General features: G+C 44.3%; 1 protein-coding gene across 1 annotated transcript; it reads left to right on the top strand.

Annotated features, from left to right (window-relative positions):
- Window positions 1–4,270: 4,270 nt before the first annotated feature.
- On the top strand, window positions 4,271–11,014 carry LOC130291812 (ficolin-1-like). Its single transcript, XM_056541115.1, has 9 exons — window positions 4,271–4,879; window positions 5,991–6,035; window positions 6,254–6,298; window positions 7,818–7,853; window positions 7,992–8,030; window positions 9,231–9,358; window positions 9,841–9,970; window positions 10,338–10,472; window positions 10,553–11,014. The coding sequence occupies exons 1-9, from the start codon at window positions 4,801–4,803 to the stop codon at window positions 10,801–10,803; spliced, it is 888 nt and encodes a 295-aa protein (XP_056397090.1). The 5' UTR covers window positions 4,271–4,800; the 3' UTR covers window positions 10,804–11,014.
- Window positions 11,015–11,543: the final 529 nt, after the last annotated feature.

The raw sequence follows: 11,543 nt of genomic DNA, 5'->3' as shown, positions 1-11,543 counted from the left end.
ATAGGGGTGTATTCGCCGTATAAGACGCACCGACTTTTCCCCCCCAGTTTTGGGGAAGAAAAGGTGCGTCTTATATGGCGAAAAATACGGTAAATCACACATAAGCAAAAAACAAAGTAAGGAAAAAATTACTAAAAAGAATACATAAGCAAACATTGATAAATGTCCCTCTTTATGCTTTAAGCTTTATTCGATCAGGTAGAAACCCATCAGGACAGGTGGACAAACAGGAAGTGAGCACCCTTAGTAGTACGATTAAGTGTTTTCTCTACATCCGAAATGCGTCACTTCCTGTTTGTCCTTCTGTCCTGATGTGTTTCTACCTGTTTGAATAAAGCAAGAAATATTTATGTACGATCAGCTGCGCTGGACTACAGTTCTCTGTTCTCGTATATCTGGGTCATATAAACCTCTCTCTTCTATATGTTTTTTGTAACTATATAATCCCCTGTGTTCCGTCTTCCGTTACCGATGAGACCTGTTATCCGGAATGATGGATCGATATTGAACCATGTCATCTTCCTTCCATCCATGGTATGAATATTATACTCATTCATTCTCAATCAAACTTTCTTTCCAGTTGTTACTAGGTTTGTCTTTCCAGTGGACACAGTCCCCCCCGGCCATTGCTATAAAGGGGATTATAGCTGTTCTGTCAACAACACTAAAAAGTCACCACCTGGTATTATACTACAATGGCGGGGGCGCTCCATGTCAGGGGATACCATCCATCTATACGGTGCCCATACACTTTAGGTCAGTGGTTCTCAACCTTTTTCGCGACTGTACCCCCAAAGGGGGAAAGTATGTTCCCAGGTACCCCTTGTGCATAAATTCGCCCCTCCATCTTAATCCCCTTGTGCCATTATTAACCGATATGGCAAAAGGGGATCACAGGGAGGGGGGAATAATGGCACAAGGGGATAAAGATGGAGGTGGGAATCATCATTACCCCCTTCCATCTTAATCCCCCTGTGCCATAATTCCCCCTCCCTCTGATGCCTTTTGCCATTATCCCTCCCCCCCTTCGATGTGCTGGTGGGTTTGGTACAGGAAAGGTAAAACACAAAACAATCATACAAATAAATATATAACAGACAAAGGGCAGGAGGGTGGTTAGCTTCCTGGCAGGAGGCAGGAGGGTGGTTAGCTTCCTGGCAGCACTGATACATTTCCAAAGTGCTGGAACAGAAGGGGGGGGGGGGGGGGTTGTATTATAACAGTAGGATGGGTGTGGTATGGGGGTGTAATGCAAAGGGTGGATAGAATTACCCTAGGGGCAGATGGCATTAACCCCTTGTATCCGTGACGCCAGGGCGTGGTTTATCCTCAATGTCACCTGAAGGTATACCGCTGGATCCTGGGCTAGGCACGGGGGCAATAATGACTCCGACGCCAAGTTACAGATAACGGTAGTTTTACTGAGGTTAGACAGGTGGTAAAGTCTATACAGTTCAGCCAGGGACCACGGAGGTGACCAGTGACTCAGAGATCTTAAAGGGGTATTCCAGGAATTTTTTTATGTGACTATGCTACAGGGGCAATAAAGTTAGTGTTGTTGATATTATAGTGTCTGTACCTGTGTGTGACGGTTTTCTCACAATTCTTCTGTGATTTTCATCCCAATATTTATTTTTACCACCATACAAAATGACTGTTGTCTCGGATTTTTCCCAGCTTGCAATGCGGTCGAGACCTTACTCACTAGTCAGCTGATGACAGGGAGCCTGTCTGCTTCAATGGGTGGAGGGATCAATCTGCAAGTAATGCAACAGCTGGAGGCACCCTGATTGAAAACCACATGTCTGCAGCTCATTTATGTTTCAATGGGTGGGGTAGCTGATGTGTGGGAAGGAGGGAAATGGTATCATGGGATTTGTAGGCAAACAAGAAAACTGAAAACAGGAAATACAAGTTCACAGAAAGCTAGCCACAGTGTTATGGTAATCTCACAGCATGGCCATTTAGCCCCAGACAAGCGCAGATCCTTCCTAAGCATGTCCGTTACTGTCTGCCAGGTACAAAATAAAATCCTCTTATGCTGGATAACCCCTTTAAGGGCTTGCTGGGACTTGTAGTAGATGAGGTCAATTTAATGCAGGCCACGTTGACTTGACAAATGATGACTGTGACTGACTTGACTTGTGACTGATGACTGACTGGACCTCAGCAGGAAGCAAGAGAGAGAGAGAGAGAGCAGAGGCTCCACCCAGGACAAATTTTGGGGGAGACTCTGGTGGGGTCCCATTGGTCACCCTTAAGTCATCTGGTCACTGATACCTCCTGGGTAACAATCACATGACAACTCACATGGTAAACAGTCTTAAAGTGACAACGCTTTCTTCACACATTACACAGTATAATACATAATAAACATATTTACATGGGGGACAGATGTAAGGGGGGCCCAGGGGACACTGGAGGGAGGCTGCCTGACAGGACAGCAGGAGTATGGGGTAACACTGGGCCACCACATGGGGCCGTCCTGCCCCTTCCTCCATATACTCTTCCAGAGTCAATGAGCCCCCTTCACCTACTCAAACGCATCCCGGAGGGCCTAAAATTCACCCCTTTCTCTTTAACCCTTACCCACCTAATCCTAGTTGGCTTGGTGTCACCCAGAAGAGTTGATCCCCCCCCCCCCTGCCTTATTATGTCCCTACAGATCGATACGGGTCATTGTCCGGAATCCCTGTTTCCCGTTAACTAACCGCCCAGATTTTGTCAGTAGATAGAAGCCAAGAGGACACTTGTCTATAAATTCTGCTGTGTTAGAAGGTAAAACCAGAGATCACAGAAGGAACCATGATCCTCTCCCCACAGAACATTGGCCTCCTACTATGGACAATCGTAGTCTGCAGCCGGGCACAAGACACCTGTACAGGTAAGTGACAGTCACGACTTATTTTGGTGACAGACACCTTCAAGAACTTATTCTACCGTAACCTGTACAATATCATGTGACCCACTTGAGACCTCACTATGTCTATGTAATTGATGTAATGCTCACATGAAGGTTGTATGTACGTGACTCCATGTGTTTCTATAGACGGCATATGTCTCATGAAGCTGTCCTGCTTTGTTCTGGGCACAAGAGCTTACACTCAATATAACCGGGTCTAGTTACATTTTTCACCTATCACTATATAAATATGTGGTGGCCCAGTATGGGAGATATTTCCCCGTACCCTTGCTGTCCTGTCAGGCAGCCTCCTACAGTGTCCCCTGGGCCCCTTGCACCTGTTTCCCCCCTGTACATAGGGGGCTAGTCTCCCCCATATAAGCCCTGGGTGGAGCTTCTCTCTCTTTGGAGATAAGTCTTTGCTGAGGTCAGTCGTGCCCAGTGTGTGTGTCCAGAGTGTTGGAGACCTCAAAGTCCAGTCCTGCAGCCACCATCAAGTCAAGTAAGATAAAGTCACAGCTTTATGAGTCAAGTCAAGTCAGTCCCTGTCATCTGTCAAGTCAGCGTGGTCTGCATTCAATTGTCCAGTCCTGCTACAAGTCCCAGCAAGCCCTTAAGGTCTCTGAGTCACTGGTCACCTCCTTGGGCCCTGGCTGATCTGTATAGACTTTACCATCTGTCTACCCTCAGTAAAGCTACCGCTGTCCGTAACTTGGCGTCGGAGTCTTTATCGCTCCCGTGCCCAGCCCAGGATCCAGCAGTATACCATTGGGTGGTTATAGGCCAAACCACGCCCTGGCGTCACGAATACAAGTGGTTAATGCCATCTGCCCCTAGGGTAACAACATCTGCTCTCATCAAACCCCGTTACCACAAATATTTTCCCTTTAAGGAATTGTCCATTCCTGCCAAAACAAACCCAATCGCTATGTAAAGAAAAGTTGTGAAACTTTTCAACTTTTCCATTCATCATGTGTATGTGTAATGTATACTGCAGATGTGGATACAGGGGTATATGCCTTCTGCTTCTTAAGTTCTCAGTCCAAATTTACTGAAACTCCGGGATGAGGATCTTCACAGGTTGGTTCACTGTGGTGTAAGATCTAGACTTCACTTCACTCACTCTTTAGCGTTCATTTGTGACACGACACTCGAAACGTCATCTGCAGGAAAGTCTTCCTGATGTGGCAGACAGGCAGCACTGACCCAGCCATATGGCCCACAACAGATCAGTGTAATGCAGAGAGGGCCTTGCTCAACTTCTCCTCTTTGGCAAAGACAAAACAGGAGAAATATAAGACGATATCCTCACAGTGCGGAAAGGAACAAAGATCAGGAAGAGTGTCTTGTAGATTGTAGACTTATAGATGACATGTGGCCTATGTGTAGGTAGGCTTAGCAGTAGCAAACCTAAGACCAACTTTCCTTGTCTCCTCATCAAGAGCAGAGCTGAGAGACTCACGTGTGGCTCTGGCAAAACTCTTCAGTACCAGATATACACATTCATAAAGCAAACCTTTTAACTCTCCGTCATCCAACAACTTTTTTTAGTATGGTAGCTGGCACAGTACTGGGACACTACTCATGTCCAGGTAAGTCAATATCCTGGGGTCAGAGACCAGAATATCCCAACTGTGGTAGGTATTGCTCAGTATCTTTTATTGGCATTTTGAAGATTGATGGATATTTTTTGTTAAATAAAATACATGTGAATGTATCCAAATATAGGAAATACAAAATAATTTCCGATAAATTTTGTATCACACCTCAGAATATGCAATATGAAGGGATAAAACTACTTAGAAGGTCACAGTCCGTGCTCACACTTATATTGTGTAAAGGGGGCACCTATCAATGTATGAAGAAAGTTGTTGGTGTTTTCAGGTGGCAAAGAGCAGATGACTGTTCTTCAAGGATGTCCGGGGGTCCCAGGTACCCAAGGAGATAAAGGAGAACGTGGACCACCAGGAGAAAGAGGTCGGTGTCTCATATACTGGATCCACTAACAACTTATAGTTCTAATAAAGAAATGACAAATTAATAACACAACTTAAATCACACCTGTTCTTAGAACACAGTTCCAGGGTCCCCAGTTGGCTTTTGGCATTCCTCTTCAGCCCAGGGGTCATGCCATGCAACCATTTTCCAATTTACTCTACACATGGTACTCTACACATGATACTCTACACATGGTACTCTACACTTGGTACTCTACACTTGGTACTCTACACATGATACTCTACTCATAGTACTCTACACTTGGTACTCTACACATGGTACTCTACACATGATACTCTACTCATGATACTCTACACATGGTACTCTAAGCATGATACTCCACTCATGGTACTCTACACATGGTACTCTACACATAGTACTCTACACTTGGTACTCTACTCATGGTACTCTACACTTGGTACTCTACTCATGGTACTCTACACATGATACTCTACTCATGGTACTCTACACATGGTACTCTACACATGTACTCTACACTTGGAACTCTACTCATGGTACTCTACACATGATACTCTACTCATCATACTCTACACATGGTACTCTACGCATGGTACTCTACACATGGTACTCTACACTTGGTACTCTACTCATGGTACTCTACACATGGTACTCTACGCATGATACTCTACTCATGGTACTCTACACATGGTACTCTACACATGTACTCTACACTTGGAACTCTACTCATGGTACTCTACACATGATACTCTACTCATGGTACTCTACACATGGTACTCTACGCATGATACTCTACTCATGGTACTCTACACATGGTACTCTGCACTTGGTACTCAACTCATGGTACTCTACACTTGGAACTCTACACTTGGTACTCTACGCATGGTACTCTACTCATGGTACTCTACACATGGTACTCTACGCATGATACTCTACACATGATACTCTACACATGATACTCTACTCATGGTTCTCTACTCATGGTTCTCTACTCATGGAACTATAAGATACCAGCCCCAGATAGCACCCTGGGATACTACACTAAGAACTTATCTTTTTACTGAACTAATTAATTAAACTTAACTTTATGTAATGTTTGGTTTTCACTCAGGTTCTCCTGGAAGTCCAGGAAAGGCCGGGCCACCGGGGGTGACAGGTCAGTGACATATTGTCTTCATAGTCTATTGATAAGTGCTCAAAAACTTGGAAGTGTAAGAAATATGGTTATTGTCAATATTAATAAATAATAAGATTGAACAACTACAATATCTCGACATACATTCTAGGAGACGGACAGCAAAGAAAGCACCAGCAACCCTGTATATAGATATAAAAAAAATGTTATGTTATATAAAATGTGTGGCTTTCATTCAGGTCCTCCGGGAAGTCCAGGAAAGGATGGGCCACCAGGGATGAAAGGTTAGTGTCATGTTGTCTTCCAAACCGTTTTCTGCTCGGGGCACCCTTAGAATTTTCTTTTTCCCTACAGAATAATTTTCATGGTATGAGAAAAATTGGCTAAAAAACAATGCACAATACCTATATATCTGTTGGCTATATAGATTACAGTGCTGCTATATGCAGGGACTCACAGATGGCGTCTTCTCTGATTGGAGTCGGTCACTTTCCCTTTTCTTTTCCATCTGACCCCGACCATCATGACCATTTCTTCCAGCCACAAATCTTTACCGTAGAACCTGCGCTTCCCTTTTTAGCACCATCCTCCCCTTTTCCCCACAAATGCCTCCAGCCTCACCCCCACACAAAATGTCTTCAGACTCCCACCCAGAGTCCAACCCGAATGCCTTCAGAGTCCCCCAAATGTCATCAGCCTCCCCCAGTACCAATGCCTCCATCCTCCCCCAAAACCCCTTAATGTCTCCATCCTCCGCTGACCCTTCCTCAATGCCTACACCCTTTTCTGACCACCCTCAATTCCTCCATCCTCCCCTCCGCACATGCCCTTATTCTCCCCGCCCCCCCCCCAATGCCCGCAGCAAACCCCCTTAATGTCTCCATCCTCCCCTGACCTTACCTCAATGCCTCCTTCTTCCTCCTACCCCCAATGCTTCCAACCTCCCCTTACCCCATCTCATTTCGTGTTTTGTGCATTGAAAGATAAATGCCCTGCGCAGCCCATGTAAGCAGGATGATGGCTTATAGACCAGGTCGTGACTGGTGTGGGCTGTGAGCAAATCTGTGTGAATTCTGAACACTTTTTCCAAATTCGCACCTGATAACTCCTGGTATAATCAATGCGCTAGGGTTCAAACCCCCCACTCTCCACCCCCTGGGCAGAAAAGCCATCTGCGAATACAGGTTAATCCATGTGGGGCACACTGCAGGCACATCTGTAACTGAGGAAGGGACATATGTCCCGAAACATATCTTGCTCTTACTGAGTTTTGCCCTATGTGTCAATAACATATTAATACTATTTTACAAAAACCACAGATTCCTGAGGATTACTTATTGAGCTGTGCCATTCCTTAGCCCCAAATTTCTCCCCTACTTCATTTCCATTACTGGAAACAGCTCCTCACTAAAGGTGTGGGGAACTACAGACTGTAGGTGAGTCCCGACCTCAGGCAAAAGCCAGACTAACTAAAACAATTTAGGTCTCCTCTCTGTCCCAGGGGAATAGGGAGGAGACAAGACTGATTTCACCTGACGGGCTGCAGGGAGACATGTGGCTACTCACCAGCTTTTACAGCAGAAGACAATTAACCCTTGCATAGCAATTAAAGGCACAGTGGGCTGGAAAAACAGAATGAAATATATTTTTATTCCAGGACATACAAAGACTTGAACTATGATTACAGGCACCTTAGGGCAAAACAACCACCCGAACAGAGTTCAAGTAGCAAAGATTCCCCTGCTCTAGGACACCACAATTTGTTCTTTAATATTATAATTTATTCTTTCTATTTTACTGCAGGAGACCGAGGTGCTTCAGGGCTTCAAGGACCAAAAGGTAAAGTGATAGGATCTGATAGTTTTCATTAGTAAAGATTTTTCTTAATATTCCGTTTCATTAAACTACTGTTCTTGTACGATGGAACCGATAATCTATAAAACATTTCTGAATTATTGTCTTTCTTGTTGTGCACAGGAGATAAGGGAGATCCAGGCTCTCCGGAAGCTTTGTACAGTGAGTGACGTCTTAAGACATCTTTCCTTTTACCTATTAGTCAATTATGTATTGTCTCCTGGTTAGATGTATCATGAGATGAAGCAAAGAGAACAAGACAAAATACAAGAACCTGAGAGACAATAGGGCAGACTGTGAGGGCTCATTCACCCCAATCCAGTAATGGGAAAAGGCGATTAATCCAGACATTTCCAAATGCTGCAATGACAATTATGTCATCACCCTTGGTTGTTTCCATCAGTTCCATAGCAGTGAATGTGTGGTGCTCACATGTTTGATTATGAGAGTTTTGGTCCTTATATGTCACATGGCTTGAGTGATGCAAACCTGCGTCCCACTGTGGACCCAAATTGTCCTTTTCACAAAAGCCGTTCCCCACACACGTCCCAGGTAAAGGACGACTTCTGTAGTCTGGGTGTCGGAAAATAACTGTAAACTTTACTGAATGTCTTGGGCAGATCAATACAATTGCAGGGATTAGGTTCAGTCCTCTGTAATACAATGTTTGGTTTCAGTAAAAAGAAGCATTTGGTTTCTGTCTGGTGTCCATTATTTTACTGGTTTATAACTGGACATGAAATATACTGCATGCTACGTTCTTTGTCTGGTTATATGGATTCGGCATCAAAGGCCCTGAATGGGATCTCAGACATAGATGTGAACATAGCTATAAGGCGTCGGAAAATCTGTATATGGCAAGAATGGGGTGGGGCCCAAGTACACAATTTTCCCTGGAGCCCATAGGACCCTGGTTACGCCCTGTAGAGAGCCCACATGATGGAATAGTGAGAGGGCGATGTATAAATCAGCTAAAGGATCCAGGAGTCTACTGCCAAACCATTCAGCTGTCAGAGAACTAAGACATAAGAATGGCCCCGATTTACTAAGAGTGTTGGGTCATTATTAGTGTGGGATGTTGTTTCAGACTCGCAGAATTCCCTCTATTTACTATGGGGACAAAACTTTTTCTTGGTAAGAATTTTCAGCCATTTACTTACAGGATTTTGTGTGAATTCAATAGTAAATAGGTTGGGTTGTGAGAACACGTCCCTTACCCGTATGGCCACAGATTTGTGGCTGAATTTTGCTGGACAACCTGAGAAAAGCCGGTTGGGTTCACAATAGTAAATTTGGGCCACTATGTTCTTATAGGTTCCCCGGCTTCTTCCTGTTACTTACCTTTATTCTTGTGTCTTCCAGCTGCTCGGGACTGTAAATCTCTGCTGGAGAAAGGTTTTACCCTCAGTGACTGGTACATTATATACCCTGATGGAAAACAACCGCTAAGAGTCCTATGTGACATGCACACCGACGGGGGCGGCTGGATTGTACGTCTTTTCTTCTATATTAATGATTTGTGGGGAACCCTAAAGCTAAAATGATCATTACTGGGATTATTAGTTAGAGGGGCAGACAGTAAGAATTAAACTCCACCAAGAAGAATTAAATTGGGGCATCCTATAAGTGTGAACCATCTGTAGTCAATCACTAAAGTCAGTCACTCATCTTGTGGAAGCCTTTGGCCAACTACTGAACTATGAACTTTATTACCGTCCTCACATGAGAAAATCGATGTTCCAGATCCTTCCTGCAGATCTTTATAGGGGGATGGGGGTCTGACTCCAAAACACCAACACCCAACTCTCCAACCCCGATATGAATTAGGGAATTTGGTTTTGTGATTGGACATTGTAGAGTAATACAGCATTAATGTAGAGCACCCCCATTATTTATGTAGCGCACTGTTCGTACACTTAGGATGTCTACATGAAATACAACAGTCCAGGTCTCAGCGTTCATTCCTTTCTAGGTCTTCCAGAGACGTTACGATGGTTCTGTTGATTTCCTACGTGATTGGGCGTCTTACAAGATGGGATTCGGCAGCCGCCTATCTGAGTTCTGGATGGGGAATGAAAACATCCACAAGATAACCTCATCCGGTAAATCATCATCAGCCGAACATTGCCGAGCGCCGCTCCATAGACAATGAATAGAGCGTTGGCTGCACATGTGCAATCCTATCATTGTGGGGACATTTCACCGCTGTTCTGGTGATCGGTGGAGGCAGCAGTAGGATCCCAGTGATCACCTAGTTATCCTTTATCCTATGGACAGACTTAAAATTGTGGAATAACCCTTTAATAGATTTAATAGATCATTTTAGGACATTTTTATAGTGGTCGGAGTTCCCTTTTCTCATACAGAGCTCCAAACCCACATGTAGACATAGACTTATAGGTGTAATGTATACGCAATATGTAGGAAGTTCTTAATCTTTTGGAGATAATTCTTCTTCTTCCATCACAGGTACATGGGAGCTGCGCATTGATCTCCAGGACTTCGAGACCAAAAACTCCTTTGCTAAATACAAGTCTTTCAAAGTGATGGAAGAAAGTGAGAAATACAAGTTGTTACTTGGAGACTTTATCGGTGGTGATGCAGGTGAGGAGCAATGCTGTAATAATGGGCGTGAAATAGACAAGTCATGGACCTCACTATTATATACTTGTATCCTGCTCTAGGAGATTCTATGACGTATCATAATGGGATAAAGTTCTCCACCCTGGACCAAGACAATGACGTTGATATTGGAAGCTGTGTGAATTCACACAAGGGAGGCTGGTGGTATAAAGCCTGCCACTATGCCAACCTGAATGGATTCTACCATCCCGGGAAACATGAAACCTATGCTGACGGCATTAACTGGAGAACGGGAAAGGGTTATAACTATTCCTACAAGAGATCGGAGATGAAAGTCAGACCTGTGGGATAAAGGAGAGAAGTTCAGTACTCAGGTCATTCTCGTCTGTCTAGTTGTTTGTGAAGTCCCAGAGTGGGATCACCTTGTGCTACTACAGACATTGTTGGGTTGCGGTTCCCTTAAAGGTCCCCAGCTCTAGGACAGGTCTTTGCCTTCAAATGGTCTTGCTATGGAAATGTAATTTCTGATGTCTTTGTTTATAGCATACACTGTTTTTAAATGAAGTGCAAGGGTAAAATATCTGCTCCCATAATTCAAATAATTTATTTAACCCATGTTCAAGCAGCAACGTTTTAATTCTTCAATAGAATGATTTTCAAGCAGCGGGGATCAGTGCGGGGATCGGCACAACCCCTTCCAGCAGACTGCCGAGGCCTCGTTCAGGAGATCGCGGGGGGTTCCATCGGTCGGACCCCATAATCAGCTGCTTGAAGATGATTCTATTGAAGAATTGAAACGTTGCTGCTTGAACATGGGTTGCTTTTTGTTTATATGAGGAAAACCTAATCAGGTTTAAAGCGCACCCTACGGATTTTTGTAGTGCTGCTTCACATTCTGTGTGTATGCTCCTATGATTCTGTATAAAGTTGGTGAGAAGTCACATGTCACCCTTCAGCAAATTGGGGCTAGAGGCAGTCTTGTCTCCACTTTGGTCCCCTGTGACAGGGAGGAGACCCAAGAGCACATGTCAGGCCTGTCTCAAGTCCGTCACAGGTCTAAGGTTAATAAGAAGTACTACAAGTCACATAAAT

Source organism: Hyla sarda, chromosome 9, assembly GCF_029499605.1.
Source record: "Hyla sarda isolate aHylSar1 chromosome 9, aHylSar1.hap1, whole genome shotgun sequence".
NCBI classification, from domain to species: domain Eukaryota; kingdom Metazoa; phylum Chordata; class Amphibia; order Anura; family Hylidae; genus Hyla; species Hyla sarda.
The sequence above is the reverse complement of the archived record's forward strand: the minus strand, read 5'-3'. Positions and strand labels throughout refer to the sequence as shown.

Bases quoted from the DNA above. Each gene is read 5' to 3' on its own strand.
- LOC130291812 (XM_056541115.1), top strand. From the start codon at position 4,801: ATGACTGTTCTTCAAGGATGTCCGGGGGTCCCAGGTACCCAAGGAGAT. The intron at 4,880-5,990 runs GTCGGTGTCTCA...GTTTTCACTCAG, and splicing joins TGGACCACCAGGAGAAAGAG to GTTCTCCTGGAAGTCCAGGA. The intron at 6,299-7,817 runs GTTAGTGTCATG...ATTTTACTGCAG, and splicing joins TGGGCCACCAGGGATGAAAG to GAGACCGAGGTGCTTCAGGG.